This window comes from Anomaloglossus baeobatrachus, chromosome 6, assembly GCF_048569485.1.
Source record: "Anomaloglossus baeobatrachus isolate aAnoBae1 chromosome 6, aAnoBae1.hap1, whole genome shotgun sequence".
NCBI lineage: Eukaryota > Metazoa > Chordata > Amphibia > Anura > Aromobatidae > Anomaloglossus > Anomaloglossus baeobatrachus.
This window is the reverse complement of record NC_134358.1, coordinates 579,967,830-579,988,947: the sequence shown is the minus strand read 5'-3', so window position 1 is coordinate 579,988,947 and position 21,118 is coordinate 579,967,830. Positions and strand designations below refer to the sequence as shown.

Genomic DNA, 21,118 nt, shown 5'->3' with positions numbered 1-21,118 from the left:
GGAACAGGGACAGAATCGGCAGGCAATGACGTAGTCAGCAAACGTAGCAGAGGTCAAATCCGGATCGGGCAGCGAGGTACAGAAACAGTAGGCAGGAGGGTAGTCAGAAAACACGCAGAAGTCAGCACACAGGAATCACCAAACAGAATAGGACGTAACAGGAGCCAGGAAAATCAGAACTATCTTTGGCAGTGGTCATGTGACAGGAGGGGAACTAAGAAGGGTGTGGTGTCTTCCCATTGGCTGTAGCTGAACGCTGGCAACTTCAGCTGGAAGACACATGCCACCCACAGTCAGCCAGCGGTACTGCAGATCCCAAGATAACCCAGCCCACCGGTGCCGCTGGCATCGACTCCTCTCCCATCACCAGCACCATCCACGGCAGGAACACGGCGTCGCCTGGCGATCGGAGCAGAAGTCGCTGGAGCAGACTCCGGCGGTGACGTAACACCAGGCCAGAGCTAGGTGTAACCACAGCAGGAAAAAGCCGGCCTGGATCATGACAATCAGCATTTATAGGAACACAAACCGTCTTGCAAGGGGTTTTTTTTAAGTCACTTTTTTTGTGGTATGTTTGGAGCAGTTCTGCAAATGGCCTAAGGAATAAGATCTACAGGAGACAATCAGGCAACGTCTAATGCATAAATTATGTCTCCAGGTGACATTGGAGGGCAAATGGGCCTGTTCATTGGGGCCAGTATCCTCACCATCCTGGAAATCATCGACTACATGTATGAGGTGAGGCTACAAACCAGTCACCAATAAGCCCATGGTGTGCAGAAAGGGACTGTACCGGGCCATAGGAGGGGGACATCATGTGACAGTACAGGTCATGGGAGAGGGACATCATGTGACAGTACCGGGCCTTGGGAGAGGGACATTATGTGACAGTACCGGGCCTTGGGAGAGGGACATTATGTGACCGTACAGGCCATGTGAGGGGACATCATGTGACAGTACCGGGCCATGGGAGAGTGACATCATGTGACAGTACCGGGCCTTGGGAGAAGGACATTATGTGACAGTACAGGCCATGTGAGGGGACATCATGTTACAGTTCCGGACCATGTGAGAGGGACATCATGTGACTGTTCCAGGCCATGTGAGGGGGACATCATGTGACAGTACCGGGCCATGGGAGGGGACATGATGTGACAGTACTGGGCCATGTGACGGGGACATCATGTGACAGTATGGGACATGGGAGGGGACATCATGTGACAGTACCAGGCCATGTGAGGGGGACATTATGTGACAATACCGGGCCATGGGAGAGGGACATCATGTGACAGTACAGGTCATGGGAGAGGGACATCATGTGACAGTACCGGGCCTTGGGAGAGGGACATTATGTGACAGTACAGGCCATGTGAGGGGACATCATGTGACTGTTCCAGGCCATGTGAGGGGACATCATGTGACAGTTCCGGACCATGTGAGAGGGACATCATGTGACTGTTCCAGGCCATGTGAGGGGGACATCATGTGACAGTACCGGGCCATGGGAGGGGACATGGTGTGACAGTACGGGCCATGTGAAGGGAAACATCATGTGACAGTACCGAGCCATGTGAGAGGGACATCATGTGACAGTACCGGGCCATGTGAGGGAGACATCATGTGACAGTACGGGCCATGTGACGGGGACATCATGTGACAGTACTGGGCCATGTGACGGGGACATCATGTGACAGTATGGGACATGGGAGGGGACATCATGTGACAGTACCAGGCCATGTGAGGGGGACATTATGTGACAATACCGGGCCATGGGAGAGAGACATCATGTGACAGTACAGGCCATGAGAGAGGGACATCATGTGACAGTACTGGGCTATGTGAGGGGGACATCATCTGACAGTACTGGGCTATGTGAGGAGGACATCATGTGACAGTACTGGGCTATGTGAGGAGGACATCATGTGACAATACTGGGCCATGTGAGGAGGACATCATGTGACAGTACTGGGCTATGTGAGGAGGACATCATGTGACAATACTGGGCTATGTGAGGAGGACATCATGTGACAGTACTGGGCTATGTGAGGAGGACATCATGTGACAGTACTGGGCTATGTGAGGGGGACATCATGTGACAGTACTGGGCTATGTGAGGAGGACATCATGTGACAGTACTGGGCTATGTGAGGGGGACATCATGTGACAGTACTGGGCTATGTGAGGAGGACATCATGTGACAGTACTGGGCTATGTGAGGAGGACATCATGTGACAGTACTGGGCTATGTGAGGAGGACATCATCTGACAGTACTGGGCTATGTGAGGAGGACATCATGTGACAGTACTGGGCTATGTGAGGAGGACATCATGTGACAATACTGGGCCATGTGAGGGGGACATGATGTGACAGTACGGGCCATGTGAGGGGGACATTAGTTGACATTTCTTTTATTGCTTAGCCAAATAATTAGTTTTATTCCAATTTTCATAGGCAGAGTGACAACCCATACTCCTCAACCTCATGTCTTGAATTGTCCACCCCAGGTCCCAAAGAAGTTATGTCTTAATCACTTTGTCTTGTCTGACAATTATTCTCTCTGCCCCGTATCCTGTATTCTTTTCTCTGGGCCTCTCGCCCCTCTGCCCGGGCCTCTCGCCCCTCTGCCCGGGCCTCTCGCCCCTCTGCCCGGGCCTCTCGCCCCTCTGCCCGGGCCTCGCGTCCCTCTCCCCGGGCCTCGCGCCCCTCTCCCCGGGCCTCGCCTCCCTCTCCCCGGGCCTCGCCTCCCTCTCCCCGGGCCTCGCCTCCCTCTCCCCGGGCCTCGCCTCCCTCTCCCCGGGCCTCGCCTCCCTCTCCCCGGGCCTCGCTTCCCTCTCCCCGGGCCTCGCTTCCCTCTCCCCGGGCCTTGCTTCCCTCTTGGAGGTTTTATATCCCTTTCCTCATCTTTTACAGGTTTTCCGGGACAAAGCTTTCAGCTACTTAAAGAAAAGAAGAACAGAACAGAGGAAAAAAAATGAACTGGTAAAGACTGGGAATTCTTATTGGGCTGGAGTAGTGAGCGCCTTATCTGTCAAAGAAAACCTTCCCTCATTGCATGGGACCCATATACAAAACACATCATTTTAGACATACAATAGCAGTCAAAAGTCTGTACACCCCTGTGCATGTAATGATTTTCCATTTTCTTATTGGAATGTGCACATGGTAGATTCAAACTGAAGGCAGCAAAACTACAAAGGAACTGATGAGGAAACAAAAAGAAACACGTGACACAATCCAGAGTATGTGCTGCCTCTCCGACTCCTCACTGTGCCCCTATTACTCTGACAACAGCTGTGTTCCCCCTGGCTTCTCTATGATGAAACCCTTCTCATGACGATGCAGGATAGAAAGACCAACAATTACCCCTGCTGCAGAGGATAAGTTCATCAGAGTTACCAGTCTTCAATAGCCACAAATTGACAGCACCTTTAGATACAATCTGTGAGAAGCTGGCCACGAAATAAAGTCTATTGAACCAGTGGAGGTAGAGCGGAGTCCACAATTCTAAGGGATTCTGATGTTTTCCAGCAGAGAGTACTGTTGTGTTTTATTAGATATTTTCTTGCTTGTCAGTTTAAGCTACACGGAAGGCCAGGCACGAGATTGGTAATTAGAGTAAAGCAATCATTCCATTACTGTCATTAGTGTCTCAGGGGCCTCAATAAAGCTATTTTTCTCCCATCCATTTGGATGGGGATTGTGCACCCTGTAGAGCTGTCACCACAGGAGGTCTCACATGCAGACTCACGTCAGCAGCTCGGCCTCAGGAAACTACCTCCACCGACGCACAGTTACCATTGGTGAAGTGTTTCCCAGGGGGAGGTTTGGGGTACTTAAGTCACTGAAGAGGGGCTGGGTTTTCGTAGCTGGCTGGAGTTGGATACACATGCTATGCTCGTGATATCCATCGTCTGGGTTTGAGGAACCATCCTATTGTTGGTATCCGTCTTCTGGAGAAGCATAAGGACTATGGTAAATACAAATTGTTGCATTGTTAACCTACCTAGGTGACTACTACAACCCACAACCTCATATCTGCACACCAGCCCTCATAAATGATGCATGGACATCAAGTAGCAGGCACATCTACTAATAACAGTCCAGAGGAGACTGTGAGAAGCATCATTTATGGTCTATTGCTGCAAAGAAGCCGCTACTGAGGACTCAAACAAGAAGAGACTTGTATAAACACAAAGACCGGGCATGAGATCAGAGGAAATCTGCTTTGTGACGAGTCAGAAGCTGAGCTTTTTATGGCCACCATCATGTCTTTGGGCAACGAAGATGTGAGCACATGTGCTATGCCCAGCGTGAAGCATGGAGAGGTGAGATGCTGGGGGTCTCAGCTGATAATACTGGTGATGTTCCACATTTATGGCATACTTACCCAGCATGGCAACCCCAGCTTTCTGAACTGACAACCATCCAACCTGGATTCAACCTAGTGGGACCACCATTTGTGTTACAACAGTACAATGATTCAGAACACTCCAAGGTGATGGAAAGGTGATGAGCCCAAGAAGGAGAGGGATGGAGACAGCGACATGGCCGCCACCATCACCCAACCTCAACCAATGGAGATTATTTGGTAGGAGTTGGACAAAGAGTGACGGCAAAGCAGCCAACGAGTTCTCAGCGCCTCTGCGGACGCCTTTAGGCCTTTTGGATCCAATTACATATGTTCCATTGCTAATTTTCTGGCTTCACTTTGAATCTACAACTTGTCCATTCCAATCAGATGGAAATCATTGCACATACAGATGTGTCAACATTTTTGACCCACACCCACTGCTGCCAATGTATGTAAAGTGCTGTGGAATTAATTGCGCTATATAAATGAATAAATGAATATATATTATTATATGGAGAATAGGAAACTTGTAGATATGTGTTCTGTGCAGCGAGGGATCACTGCGGTACAGTGTAGTGGAGGAGGACAGTGCTACGGGTTTATTTTTTCCGGGTCGGCCTTGGCCCCTTAGTTTCAATAAATGAAAATCTTCACTTTTTAGCACAATATATTGTGGACAATTGTAGCTTCCAGCTTTGGAGAAACAATTTACTGATTCTTTCGGTACCCCATGGCTGTGACCAGCGCACAAGGTCCATAAATTCATGAATGGGGGTGTTTGGTGGAAGAATTTGACCGCTGCACAGAAACTGGTCCTCGGTCCCATCCAACATCTCTCCTTCCACATCAATGTTTGACCTCACAAATACTCTTCTGGATGAAGGGGCAATAATTCACACACATCTCCAAAATCTTGTATAAATCAATCCCAGAAGAGCAGGGGCTGCTATACCTACAGAGGGCTGATTCCATATTAATATCCATGGATGAAGAATGGGGGGGTTAGAAAAGCACTGGTACCACCATCGGTACATGAATGTATCACCAGAAAAACCATCAATATATCTGTTTCCTTTGTATATGTATATATATGTATTCATGGCGGTTGAATGGATGATATATTTATGGACTGATCGTTATTCCAAAACCATAATCAGTACCTGAATACAGTACCACAACCACCATCAGTACATACAGAAATCACAAGACCAAACATTACTATTTGTAAAAGTGTCAAGAACTATCATCAGTACATGATTACAGCTGTAGAACTTCCATCAATGCATGAGTACAGTACCAGAATTATCATCAGTGGAGGAAAACAACACCAGAACCACCATGAGTGCAGTAATACAACACCAGAACCTCTATGAGTATAAGAATACAGTACCCAAATTGCCATCTATACATGAATGCAGCACCAGAATTATCATCAGGACAGGAATATGGTCATGCTCGCAGGGCAAGCACAGGGTTAGTGGGTCCACTTGACCAAAAGTACTGATCACTGGACTGGAGGAGCGAACTGGTTCGGCCACTGAGTCTTCTTTAAAGCCACTGGAGGTGGCAATAGATACACACACTGGTAGGCAGCCAACAGAGGGAAGCCCCAGAGAATCAAAGGTACCTCGGAAGCTGGTGCCATGGATACAAATACTGTAGTGTCTGATTGTAGGAACAGCAGCAGCTGGAGTTGTAGATTTGGCCAGGATAGATGGATGAATGGATGGATTCAGAAGCAGCAGCCAATGTGGTTGCTGGCAGCATCAGCAGCGGATATCGTGGTAGGCGATCGGCGTGGATGCTTGCAGCAGTGGATATCGTGGTAGGCAGCGTGGCTAGTGGTAGCAGTAGAAACAGACTTGTAATGCACTAAAACACAGATAGTAACAACAGACAGTACACTGACAGCAGCAGTAGCAGAACTGAGGACCTGAGAACTAGCAAAGTATAGAACTTGTTGCCCAGGCACCACCCTTAAGGGGAAGGCGCCTTATACACCTCTTCCCTGCCATGCTGAGAGGCATTTCCAGATCAATGCCTACTGGCCCTTAAAAAAAGGCGGCGTGGTTGCGCTCACACCCTACAGGCATTGCCAGGAGGCCTGTGCAGCGTGTGCAGGCCCTGAGAGACAGCAGCATGATTCAAGGAGGGGGAGGCCACCGCTGAGCGTCCGGAAAGTTGAGAAAGTCGGCATTCCTGCTGGGGGAGGGGGGCAGGACAGCATGGGGACGCTGGTATTGGTGTTACAGTATTCCCGCCTTACCCCTCCGTTTTTTAGGAATCTCTAAAGGAGAAGACAGGCATTAATATTCTCCCTTGGCTCTCTTGACTTCTCCTCTGGTCCAAACCCCTTCTGGTCCACTACGAAGTGGGTTTTCTCTCAGAACCTTTTCACAGCGAGGATGGATTTTACCTCATAGGTGTCTTCATCCCTGATCGGAGGAGGCGAGGTACCTGGATCTCTGTAGTAATGGCTCAAGATGATGGGCTTGAGGAGGGACACATGGAACAAGTTGGGGATGTGGCTGGGAGCTTCAGCTTGTAGGACACCTTGTTAATCTGCTGGAGCACCTCGAAGGGACCGATAAAGCGGGGATCCAACTTGTAGGAAGGTACCTTGAGTCGGATGTATCTGAAAGAGAGCCATACCTTATCTCGGGGCCGGAATGAAGGAGGATCTAGGTGTTTCTTGTCCGCATGCCTCTTCATACAGATGGAGGACTACTCCATATAGGACTTTGACTCTGCCCAGGTGTCTGAGAATGTCTTGATGAGGGAATAGGCCACATGATTGCTGGAGTTGAGTGCCACTGGGAAAGGGATTTTTGGGTTGCTGTCCATACTCTATGTGAAATGGAGACTTGGTGGAGGATTCATTCATGTGATTGTTATACAAGAATTCCACCGACGGTAGGAACTTCACCCAGTCACTATGGTGCGCCTTAACGAAGTGCCACAGGAAGTTCATCAGGATTTGGTTCACCCGTTCCACTTGGCCGTTGATCTGCGGATGGTAGGCCAACGAGAAGTCCAAGGTGACATCCAGAAATTTGCAGATGGCCCTCCAGAACTGAGACGTAAACTGGACACCTCTGTCAGGCACAATGTGGAGTGGTAGACTGTGCAGCTGGATGATGTGCTGGACAAAGTGCTCTACATCTGCATAATGATCTACATAGTGATCTGCATCTACACCGTGTGCACAATTATTAGGCAAGTTGTATTTTAGAGGATTTTTTTTATTATTGATCAACAGCTATGTTCTCAATCAGCCCAAAAGACTCATAAATATCAAAGCTTAATATTTTTGGCAGTTGGAGGGGTTTTTAGATTTGGTATCTTAGGAGGATCTGTTTGTGCAGGTGACTATTACTGTGCAGAATTATTAGGCAACTTAGTAAAAACCAAATATATTCCCATCTCACTTGTTTATTGTCACCAGGAAAACCAATATAACTGCACAAAATCTAGAAATAAACATTTCTGACATAAAAACAAACCCCAAAAAAATGAGTGCCCAATATCGCCACCTTTCTTTCTGATGACACTCAGCAGCCGACCATCCATAGATTCTGTCATTGCTTGATCTGTTTACGATCAACATTGCGTGCAGCAGCCACCACAGCCTCAAGACACCGCAGCCTCCAGACGCCACAGCCTGCAGCCGCCACAGCCTGCAGCCGCCACAGCCTGCAGCCACCACAGCCTGCAGCCACCACAGCCTGCAGCCACCACAGCCTCCAGACTCTGCTCCCAGAGGTGGACTGTTTTCCCTCCTTGTAGATCTCACATTTTATGAGGGACCACAGGTTCTCTATGGGGTTCAGATCAGGTGAACAAGGGGGCCATTTCATTATTTTTTCATCTTTTAGACCTTTACTGGCCAGCCACGCTGTGGAGTAGTTGGATGCCTGTGATGGAGCATTGTCCTACATGAAAATCATGTTTTTCTTCAACGATAGCGACTTCTCCCTGTAACACTGCTTGAAGAAGTTGTCTTCCAGAAACTGGCAGTAGGTCTGGGAGTTGAGCTTCCTCCATGCTCAACCTGAAAAGGTCCCACAAGTTGATCTTTGATGATACCAGCCCATACCAGTGCCCACCTCCACCTTGCTGGCGTCTGAGTCGGAGTGGAGCTCTCTGCCCTTTACTGATCCAGCCTCTGGCCCATCCATCTGCCCATCAAGAGTCACTCTCATTTCATCAGTCCATAAAACCTGTGAAAAATCAGTCTTCAGATATTTCTTGGCCCAATCTTGAGGTTTTATCTTCTGTTTCTTGGTCAGAGGTGGTGGTTTTTCAACTTTCCTTACCTTGGCCATGCCCCTGAGTATGGCACACCTTGTCCATATTTCAGAGTTGCAACATTACTGGAGTATCAAAAAGCACAAACTGGTGGAAATGGCCTCTTGGCTGCTTCACGCTTGATTTTCCTCAATTTATGGGCAGTTATTTTGCGCCTTTTTTGCCCAACACGCTTCTTGCGACCCTGTTGGCTATTTTCCATGAAACACTTGATTGTTCGGTGATCACGCTTCAGAAGTTTGGCAATTTCAAGACTCTGCATCCCTCTGCACGACATCTCACAATTGTGGATTTTTCAGAGCCCGTCACATCTCTCTTCTGACCCATTTTGCCAAAGGAAAGGAAGTTGCCTAATAATGAAGCTCCCCTTATATAGGGTGTTGTGTCATTACACCGCACCCCTCCTCATTACAGAGATGCACATCACTGGATTTACTTCATTGGTAGTTGGCTCTCAGCCTATACAGCTTGGAGTAGGACGACATGTATAACAAGTATCATGTGACCACAATACTCATCTGCCTAATAATTCTGCACACAGTGTATATAGTGATCTACATAGTTGTCACAGAGGAAAAAACAAAAAGCCAGCACTAAATGTGCAATTCAGCACTAAAAATTCCAAACTGTACTTATTATAAAAATTTTGAGATTTTTGGCAAAAAATTGCAATTTCTTGAGCTACCTCGCCACGTCACGGCAAATCTCATTTGGGTCAGTCCTACACTGGCACATTTTATAAAAATATTTTAAACGGCTTCACATATGAACTAGTAGAACTGCTCTTAGCAGCACTCACCTGGTCTATTTCAATCCTGTACCCATGACTGAGTCATGGCTGTGGAGTAGTTGGATGCATGTGATGGAGCATTGTCCTGCATAAAAATCATGTGTTTCTTGAACGATAGCGACTTCTTCTTGTACCACTGCTTGAAGAAGTTGTCTTCCAGAAACTGGCAGTAGGTCTGGGAGTTGAGCTTCACTCCATCCTCAACCCGAAAAGCTCCCACAAGTTGATGTTTGCTGATCCCAGCCCATACCAGTGCCCACCTCCACCTTGCTGGCGTCTGAGTGGGAGTGGAGCTCTCTGCCCTTTACTGATCCAGCCTCTGGCCCATCCATCTGCCCATCAAGAGTCATTCTCATTTCATCAGTCCATAAAACCTGTGAAAAATCAGTCTTCAGATATTTCTTGGCCCAGTCTTGAGGTTTTATCTTCTGTTTCTTGGTCAGAGGTGGTGGTTTTCGGCCTTCCTTACCTTGGCCTGTCCCGGAGTATGGCTCACCTTGTGCTTTTTGATACTCCAGTAACGTTGCAGCTCTGAAATATGGACAAACTGGTGGCAAATGGCATCTTGGCAGCTTCACACTTGATTTTCCGCAATTCATGGGCAGTTATTTTGCGCCTTTTTTGCCCAGCACGCTTCTTGCGACCCTGTTGGCTATTTTCCATGAAACGCTTGATTGATCGGTGATCACGCTTCAGAAGTTTGGCAATTTCAAGACTCTGCATCCCTCTGCAAGACATCTCACAATTTTGGGCTTTTCAGAGCCCGTCAAATCTCTCTTCTGACCCATTTTGCCAAAGGAAAGGAAGTTGCCTAATAATGAAGCACCCCTTATATAGGGTGTTGATGTCATTACACCGCACCCCTCCTCATTACAGAGAGGCACATCACCGGATTTACTTCATTGGTAGTTGGCTCTCAGCCTATACAGCTTGGAGTAGGACGACGTGTATAATAAGTGTCATGTGATCACAATACTCATTTGCCTAATAATTCTGCACACAGTGTATATAGTGATCTACATAGTTGTCACAGAAGTATCACGGCCGGCTGACAATCCTGTGGGAACGAATGTTAGAAAATCCCAGAAATTGGCAGCTCATGTTCTTAACTGACAGTTCCCTGTTTCTGCAGCTGCGGACTCTAGGGCCCTGGGGAAACTGTCAGTTTTTCCTCTCAGCTACAGCCTCTGACTTCCTTTATAGATCTCTCCCTGAGGATATTTAGGTGCAGTTTATAGTTTGTTCCTGACTGAGCTTTGGAGTGATCGTCTCCTGTTGCTCCAAACTCCTCTAGTTGCTGCAGATCAGATAAGTGTTTTGTCTTTTGCTATCTACCAGGCTTATGGTTATTGCAGTTGTGTTTCCCCTGTATTGTTCCCTTGTGTCCTCCTTTAGTGATAGTGGTGTTGACGAAGAGCTCATACCATCCATCCTTTCTTAGGGCACATTTGCTAGGGTGAAATAGGGCCCTAGGTATTCCAGCTCGGTGACAGGTGCGGAACCTGTATAGGGTCTGTGAGGGCAGTGAGGGTGAGCTTCAGGTTATAGTCAGGGGTCACCATTTCCCCCCTTTCCCCTTCCTGTGTGTTTTCCTATATGACGAGTATAGCCTCTTGCCCCTGCTGTGACAATAGTGATCTACATCGACATAGTGATCTGTATCTATATAGTGATCTACATAGTCAGGGCCAGCGTCAGCACCCAGCGCACCTGGGCAAATGCCGGGGCTTTGGACTGCCAGGGGGGCCCACTCGCGGTGATCAGTTCTGCGGTCCCCAGGCCGAGTCCCAGTGACCGCAGTTCTCAGGCTGTCAGTAGCACATTCCTGGCTGCAAGCCGTGCTCTTGCTCCCACAGGGTTCAGCTGCGTTATGTGCATATCAGTTCATCTGTGGGCAGAGCTAGCATGCCATGCACTCCTGTCCCACAGATGAAGAGATAGAGGAGCCGCAGCACCAGCAGCATCACCAAGAAGTAGACACAGAGCTGTTTGTGCACCCCCCCTGCTTCCCCCTAGCTGTATGGGCCCCCAGACCTGTATGAGCCACCCCCCAGAGCATTGGGTCCCCAGACCTGTATGAGCCATGCACCCAGAGCAGTACGGGCCCCCAAACTTGTATGAGCCACCCCCCCAGAGCAGTATGGGCCACCAGACCTGTATGAGCCACCCCCAGTGCAGTATGGGTCTCAGACCTGTATGAGCCACCCCCAGTGCAGTATGGGTCTCAGACCTGTATGAGCCACCCCCAGAGCAGTATGAGCTCCCCCCCAGACTTGTATGAGCCACTCCCAGAGCAGTATGGGCCCCCAAACTTGTATGAACCACCCCCCCAGAGAGGTATAGGCCCCTAAACCTGTATGAGCCACCCCTCAGTGCAGTAGGGGCCCCTAAACGTGTATGAGCCACCCCCCAGAGTATTATAGGCCCCCAGACCTGTATGAGCCACCCCCCAGAGCATTATAGGCCCCCAGACTTGTATGAGTTACCCCCAGAGCGGTATGGCCCCTCAGACCTGTATAAGCCACCCGCAGAGCTGTATGGGCCCCCAGACCTGTATGAGCCACCCCCAGACCTGTATGGGCCCCCAGACCTGTATGAGCCACCCCCAGAGCTGTATGGGCCCCCAGACCTGTATGAGCCACCCCTCAGTGCAGTAGGGGCCCCTAAACGTGTATGAGCCACCCCCCAGAGCATTATAGGCCCCCAGACCTGTATGAGCCACCCTTCAGAGCAGTATGGGCCCCCAGACCTGTATGAGCCACCCCCCAGAGCATTATAGGCCCCTCAGACCTGTATGAGCCACCCGCAGAGCTGTATGGGCCCCCAGACCTGTATGAGCCACCCCCAGAGCTGTATGGGCCCCCAGACCTGTATGAGCCACCCCCAGAGCTGTATGGGCCCCCAGACCTGTATGAGCCACCCCTCAGTGCAGTAGGGGCCCCTAAACTTGTATGAGCCACCCCCCAGAGCATTATAGGCCCCCAGACCTGTATGAGCCACCCCTCAGTGCAGTAGGGGCCCCTAAACTTGTATGAGCCACCCCCAGAGCTGTATGGGCCCCCAGACCTGTATGAGCCACCCCCAGAGCTGTATGGGCCCCCAGACCTGTATGAGCCACCCCTCAGTGCAGTAGGGGCCCCTAAACTTGTATGAGCCACCCCCCAGAGCATTATAGGCCCCCAGACCTGTATGAGCCACCCCCCAGAGAATTATAGGCCCCCAGACCTGTATGAGCCACCTCCCAGAGCAGTGTGTGCCCCTAGACCTGTATGAGCCACCCTCCAGAGCAGTATGGGCCCCTCAGACCTGTATGAGCCACCCCCCCAGAGCATTATGGGCCCTCCAGACTTGTATGAGTTACCCCCAGAGCGGTATGGCCCCTCAGACCTGTATGAGCCACCCGCAGAGCTGTATGGGCCCCCAGACCTGTATGAGCCACCCCCAGAGCTGTATGGGCCCCCAGACCTGTATGAGCCACCTCCCAGAGCAGTATGCTTCCCAGTAACGTCTAAGCCTCCCAAGCCCCCCAGTAATGTGTATGCCTCCCAGTAATACTGTAGCCTCCAGCTTCCCCTGTGATGTATATTAAGTAGTCCTCAGCCTCTCCTGTGATGTATATACTGTAGCCCCCAGCCTCCCCTGTGATGCATGTATTGTAGACCCCAGCCCCTCCTGTCATGTTTATACTGCATCCTCCAGCCTCCCCTGTGATGCATATTATGTAGTCCTCAGCCTCTCCTGTGCTGTATATACTGTAGCCCCCAGCCTCCCCTGTGATGTATATTATGTAGTCCTCAGCCTCTCTTGTGATGTATATACTGTAGTCCTCAGCCTCTCCTGTGCTGTATATACTGTAGCCCCCAGCCTCCCCTGTGATGTATATTATGTAGTCCTCAGCCTCTCTTGTGATGTATATTAAGTAGTCCTCCGCCTCTCCTGTGATGCATATACTGTAGTCCTCAGCTTCCCCTGTGATGCATATACTGTAGCCCCCAGCTGGCCCTGTGATGTATATGTGGCGCCCCTGAGGCTTCAGTCACCGCAGAGGTACTGCTTCTCAGCCAGAGATGTGGTACCCCATCCTGGGTAAGGAAGAGGTCATCCACCGGTATGCACACAAAACACTGACACTCACTCAGCAACACCTCATCAGACCATGGTAAGGGCCCAGTGACGGCCCTATAAAGTTGTTCAGTCGAAAGGAGCAGTGGAGGAGTGAAGACCTGTGGTCTGGAGCTGGTGCAGCTCGGCCCATGCACAAGTGAGAAGGGGTCCTAGAGCCCATGGGACGTGCACCATACTCCCGTGGCCTTGTTCCACATATGACATATTGGAGTGGAGGGACTTGGCCGCAGACGGGATCCAGTCCCTAGACTAGAGGAGAAGAACCAACGAGAAGGACCAACGTGCTTATCTAGTAATACCGGAGGCTAAGGACACATCTAGTACTGAAGCCAACTCTGCACATGAATCTGCTGGAAGGTGACCACATAGGGCCAAGGGATAGAGCTTCAAGGCTCCCGACAGGGTCAGCAGACACCGGCTCAGGGCACTGTGTGCATAGACGCGGGACATGTGGGCGAGAAGTCAGTGCAGGAAGACGACCAGGGATGGAACATTAGAAGGGCGCATCGGTCTTGACCTCTGAACCATCCAGGATCGGCTGGAGCCCATCACAGTGGAACCCAGCACTCCAAAGGTGGTCACTGGCGTTGTGTTACTTTGGAACCTGCTACAGTGAGTAAAAACCTTTAGACTGCATCCCTGTGTCACTCCGTTATACACCTGCGCCTCTGGCCCTGCACCCCGCCATCACCTACTACTACTCCCATCCGCCCTGGGGCACAGCTCTACCTGTGGAGAGCTATACCAACCAAACTGCATCACCATCTGCCCGCAGCGATCCCCATCCTGCAGCGTCAGCTATCTCTGGCTATCTATCGTTCGCTGGGCACCGCAGAGCCCGACACTCGCTGAACACCGCAGAGCCCGACGCTCGCTCAGCACCGCAGAGCCCGACCCTCGCTCAGCAATGCAGAGCCCGACCCTCGCTCAGCAACGCAGAGCCCGACGCTCGCTGAGCAACGCAGAGCCCGACGCTCGCTGAGCAACGCAGAGCCCGACGCTCGCTGAGCAACGCAGAGCCCGACACTCCCTGAGCAACGCAAAGCCCGACGCTCCCTGAGCAACGCAAAGCCCGACGCTCGCTGAGCACCGCAAAGCCCGACGCTCGCTCAGCACCGCAGAGCCCGACGCTCGCTCAGCACCGCAGAGCCCGACGCTCGCTGAGCAACGCAGAGTCCAACGCTCGCTGAGCAACGCAGAGCCCGACACTCGCTGAGCAACGCAGAGCCCGACACTCGCTGAGCAACGCAGGGCCCGACACTCGCTGAGCAACCCTCGCTCAACACCGCAGAGCCCAACACTCGCTCAACACCGCAGAGCCCGACACTCGCTGAGCACCGCAGAGCCCAACACTCGCTCAGCACCGCAGAGCCCGACGCTCGCTGAGCAACGCAGAGCCCGACACTCGCTGAGCACCGCAGCACCTGCAAAAAGTGGAATCAGCTGCTGCCAACAAACCAAAGATCTCCAGAGTAAACAGTAATAAAAAATAGTTCTACCAAAATTACTGATACATTTACTGCCGGCAGCAAAATAATGAAATAATAGAAATCTATAAATATCTACATTTCTTTTTAGTAATGCATCAACAAAGTAATCACACAATTACCAAATAATACATGATATAGTGATACTAAACCGCACTCACCATATCAAAACCAATCCCACTACTATACATCGCACAATAATGCCGCCACACCATGACTATTATCACCACATACAGTCTCAATATAAGCTCCGTCCCGTTACTGAGCAAAGTCCACTGCACAAACACCAGTGGGGTCACACCGCAAATTCCCCCCAGTACACGGATAATACACACAGTGATGTCACAGTACAGGGATAATACACACAGTGATGTCACAGTACAGGGATAATGCACACAGTGATGTCACAGTACAGGGATAATACACACAGTGATGTCACAGTACAGGGATAATACACACAGTGATGTCACAGTACAGGGATAATACACACAGTGATGTCACAGTACAGGGATAATGCACACAGTGATGTCACAGTACAGGGATAATGCACACAGTGATGTCACAGTACAGGGATAATACACACAGTGATGTCACAGTACAGGGATAATACACACAGTGATGTCACAGTACAGGGATAATGCACACAGTGATGTCACAGTACAGGGATAATACACACAGTGATGTCACAGTACAGGGATAATGCACACAGTGATGTCACAGTACAGGGATAATACACACAGTGATGTCACAGTACAGGGATAATACACACAGTGATGTCACAGTACAGGGATAATACACACAGTGATGTCACAGTACAGGGATAATGCACACAGTGATGTCACAGTACAGGGATAATGCACACAGTGATGTCACAGTACAGGGATAATACACACAGTGATGTCACAGTACAGGGATAATGCACACAGTGATGTCACAGTACAGGGATAATACACACAGTGATGTCACAGTACAGGGATAATACACACAGTGATGTCACAGTACAGGGATAATACACACAGTGATGTCACAGTACAGGGATAATACACACAGTGATGTCACAGTACAGGGATAATACACACAGTGATGTCACAGTACAGGATAATACACACAGCGATGTCACAGTACAGGGATAATACACACAGTGATGTCACAGTACAGGGATAATGCACACAGTGATGTCACAGTACAGGGATAATACACACAGTGATGTCACAGTACAGGATAATACACACAGTGATGTCACAGTACAGGATAATACACACAGTGATGTCACAGTACAGGGATAATGCACACAGTGATGTCACAGTACAGGGATAATACACACAGTGATGTCACAGTACAGGGATAATACACACAGTGATGTCACAGTACAGGGATAATAAACACAGTGATGTCACAGTACAGGGATAATGCACACAGTGATGTCACAGTACAGGGATAATGCACACAGTGATGTCACAGTACAGGGATAATACACACAGTGATGTCACAGTACAGGGATAATACACACAGTGATGTCACAGTACAGGGATAATGCACACAGCGATGTCACAGTACAGGGATAATACACACAGTGATGTCACAGTACAGGGATAATACACACAGTGATGTCACAGTACAGGATAATACACACAGTGATGTCACAGTACAGGGATAATGCACACAGTGATGTCACAGTACAGGGATAATACACACAGTGATGTCACAGTACAGGGATAATACACACAGTGATGTCACAGTACAGGGATAATGCACACAGCGATGTCACAGTACAGGGATAATACACACAGTGATGTCACAGTACAGGGATAATACACACAGTGATGTCACAGTACAGGATAATACACACAGTGATGTCACAGTACAGGGATAATGCACACAGTGATGTCACAGTACAGGGATAATACACACAGTGATGTCACAGTACAGGGATAATACACACAGTGATGTCACAGTACAGGGATAATGCACACAGCGATGTCACAGTACAGGGATAATACACACAGCGATGTCACAGTACAGGGATAATACACACAGTGATGTCACAGTACAGGGATAATACACACAGTGATGTCACAGTACAGGGATAATACACACAGTGATGTCACAGTACAGGATAATACACACAGTGATGTCACAGTACAGGATAATACACACAGTAATGTCACAGTACAGGGATAATACACACAGTAATGTCACAGTACAGGGATACTACACACAGTGATGTCACAGTACACGGATAATACACACAGTAATGTCACAGTACAGGGATAATACACACAGTAATGTCACAGTACAGGGATAATACACACAGTGATGTCACAGTACAGGATAATACACACAGTGATGTCACAGTACAGGGATAATACACACAGTGATGTCACAGTACAGGGATAATACACATAGTGATGTCACAGTACAGGGATAATGCACACAGTGATGTCACAGTACAGGGATAATACACACAGTGATGTCACAGTACAGGGATAATACAGACAGTGATGTCACAGTACAGGGGTAATGCACACAGCGATGTCACAGTACAGGGATAATACACACAGTGATGTCACAGTACAGGGATAATACACACAGTGATGTCACAGTACAGGGATAATACACACAGTAATGTCACAGTACAGGGATAATACACACAGTGATGTCACAGTACAGGGATAATGCACACAGCGATGTCACAGTACAGGGATAATACACACAGTGATGTCACAGTACAGGGATAATGCGAGGATCAGCGGGTGCTCTTGTTTGGAGACATGGGGGTCAGTGGGTGCTCTCCTGTGGAGACACGGGGGTCAGTGGGTGCTCTCCTGTGGAGACACGGGGGTCAGCGGGTGCTCTCCTGTGGAGACACGAGGGTCAGCGGGTGCTCTCCTGTGGAGACACGAGGGTCAGCGGGTGCTCTCCTGTGGAGGCACGGGGGTCAGTGGGTGCTCTCTGTGGAGACACGAGGGTCAGCGGGTGCTCTCTGTGGAGACACGAGGGTCAGCGGGTGCTCTCCTGTGGAGACACGGGGGTCAGCGGGTGCTCTCCTGTGGAGACATGGGGGTCAGCGGGTGCTCTCCTGTGGAGACACGGGGGTCAGCGGGTGCTCTCCTGTGGAGACACGGGGGTCAGCGGGTGCTCTCCTGTGGAGACACGGGGGTCAGCGGGTGCTCTCCTGTGGAGACACGGGGGTCAGCGGGTGCTCTCCTGTGGAGACACGGGGGTCAGCGGGTGCTCTCCTGTGGAGACACGGGGGTCAGCGGGTGCTCTCCTGTGGAGACACGGGGGTCAGCGGGTGCTCTCCTGTGGAGACACGAGGGTCAGCGGGTGCTCTCCTGTGGAGACACGGGGGTCAGCGGGTGCTCTCCTGTGGAGACACGGGGGTCAGCGGGTGCTCTCCTGTGGAGACACGGGGGTCAGCGGGTGCTCTCCTGTGGAGATACGGGGGTCAGCGGGTGCTCTCCTGTGGAGACACGGGGGTCAGCGGTTGCTCTCCTGTGGAGATACGGGGGTCAGTGGGTGCTCTCCTGTGGAGACACAGGGGTCAGTGGGTGCTCTCCTGTGGAGACACGGGGGTCAGTGGGTGCTCTCCTGTGGAGACACGGGGGTCAGTGGGTGCTCTCCTGTGGAGACACGGGGGTCAGTGGGTGGTCTGGTGCGCTGGCCTGGCTCTTTATAAAGACTGCACGGAGCAGGGCTCATCCTGCTGAACGCCCGCACTCTTCCCTGTGGGCGGAACACTCCTCAGACAACACAGGGTGCGGGCACCACACATTGGTGAGACTTTATTGGCCACTAACAGGCAAAAGCATATAGAACATTCCCAGCAAGAACACCAGATGGCGCAAGCGACAGTCTCACCTTTCCACTGGCCTGCCAGGGAATAGAGTCTTTGTGAGTTCGGGGCTTCCAGGGCCACTACCCCAGCCAGTAGCACCCTTGTTTTGGTAGGCACCCACTGAGAAGAGATAGGAGCAAGCTTAGGAAACTGACCAAGCACAGCATGATATGTAGCCAGGTGACCAAGTTGGGTTCTCCGAGCGAATTTTTGAGCTCAATGTTGAGCAATGAAGCAGTTCTGTGATCCTTCAGCTGGAACCATAGATCTTAGGCTGATGTCCTGTAGAATCAATGAAGTAGCAGGAGCAAGGCTTTTTTTTTATATCCCTAAATTCCCATTATAGGGCATGGTGTCCCACTGGATTTGGGGGACATGTGTTGTGAATACATTTTCCAGTTTGGAGCTCCCTCTTGTGGTCAGTGCTGGCGGTGCAGTGGACTTGTGGAATGAGAGCCACACACCTGTGGATGACGGGCAATCGGTCCTTTCAGATTGGGACTATATAACTAAGTAGTTTTCTCCTGTTACTTGCCGGTGCACAATGGATCTCCTGTGAACTAAGGACATTCTGAAACCAGCCCTGCTCTCTACCAGATCTCCTCTCAGATAAGTTGGTCTTGGTACCTCTGTTTATTGTTTCCACTTTCTTGGTGTTTTGATACAAATGCTTGACTCCTATTTTGCCTGTGTGGAGTTACTGGTAGATTTGGATCATTCCCTGCTGGGAGTGTCTGTAAACTTAGCTCCATGATTCTGCAATGTCTTATGTTTTGTCGTGCTTGGTATTAATTCAGTCAGTTATCTGTATTAGTGTTTTTGGATTGGATTTTGGAGTACTGATATAGTGGGGGAGAGGCCGTTTGATCTCAGGGGTTTTCCATATCAGGCGTGCTGGTATTTACTACGGTTTTTACGGTTGCAGACAGTGCTCCTTCCTATCCTTTCCTATAAAGATAATTTGGGCCTCACCTTTGCTGAATCTGTTTTTCTCTCTTTGTATTGTGTTTTTCTATATCACCGTAGTCTTTACATGTGGGGGGGGCTATCTATATCTTTGGGGATTGCTCTGAGGCAGATTAGCTTTCTTATATTTCTATCTGTAAGAATATTTAGTTCTCCAGTTGTGTTGAGACGACTAGGTCATCATAGGCTCGTCCCATGGCTACTTCTAGTTGTGTGTCAGGATTAGGTCTGCAGTCCTTTAAGGTTCCAGCCACTCTGTTGCCTTTTGGGATTCCGCATTTTTTGATCCTCCTCGGTCCCGGAATCATAACCGACATGGCTGTTCCCTCATTGCTTGCTGATTCAATTAGACTGCATTAGATTGTCCTCCAAATGTAGAGGAGTGCACTGCAGGACAGTGATGCAATCCGGAATCAGCAAATATTCCACAAATTAACATTCAGAAAGGAACACCAAATAGTCTGACATGAAACAATGGCTAATGTCACCCTGTACAAGTGGCCAAACACTGAGTGGTCACACCTCCATCTTTACATACACCCCTATCTGAAATGACGACAAGTCCAGGAAGGAGGTCTCTGGGCACAAGCTCTGTAGAACGATTGGTCACGTCATGGTGAGCACAGGAGAAGACATGGAGACGCCTTCATCATAGATGAGAAAAAGGGGGCAGAATAAAGCCCCATGAATGCTGCATCCATTTATTGTGTTGTGCCCCCTTTTCCCCCCACTTTCCCTGCTGACTGCTCTCTCCTCTCCCAGGACTCGTGGCCCTCACTGCAGAGCGCGCCATACTGCCCCAACTGCTCCCGGCATCAATTACCTCCGCACCAGGCGGTAGGGTCCATCCGAGAGTTCAGCTGCTGACGACTCCGACACACGGGATCCGAAGGCGAAAAGACCCCGGACCCCGGCCTCAGAGCGACGAAGAGCTCAACGAAGAAACCCAAGAATGAATCCCCCCAGCCGTACCCAAACCTATCATATATCCCTGTATCACATGGTCTCCTGGACAACTGTATCTCAGCATAAAGTATATAACACTATCGCATGGGCTGCTGTATCTTCTTATACGGACCGCTGGTGAGAGGTCACCTCCAGACCACAAGGACAAATATCACTGTGTATACATCACTGCTGCGAGGTCACCACCAGATCACCAGGACAAATATCACTGTATATACATCACTGCTGAGAGGTCACCACCAGGACAAATATCACTGTATATACATCACTGCTGAGAGGTCACCAC

General features: G+C 49.9%; 1 protein-coding gene across 1 annotated transcript in view; it reads left to right on the top strand.

Annotated features, from left to right (window-relative positions):
- Positions 1–20,917, top strand: part of LOC142243731 (acid-sensing ion channel 1C-like) — a 182,153-nt gene extending 161,236 nt beyond the window's left edge. The window contains exons 8-10 of the mRNA XM_075315933.1: positions 659–738; positions 2,912–2,980; positions 20,629–20,917. Coding sequence (XP_075172048.1) covers positions 659–738; positions 2,912–2,980; positions 20,629–20,733 — 254 coding nt within the window. The 3' untranslated portion in view covers positions 20,734–20,917. The remainder of the gene's footprint in view (positions 1–658; positions 739–2,911; positions 2,981–20,628) is intronic.
- The last annotated feature ends 201 nt before the right edge of the window (positions 20,918–21,118 follow it).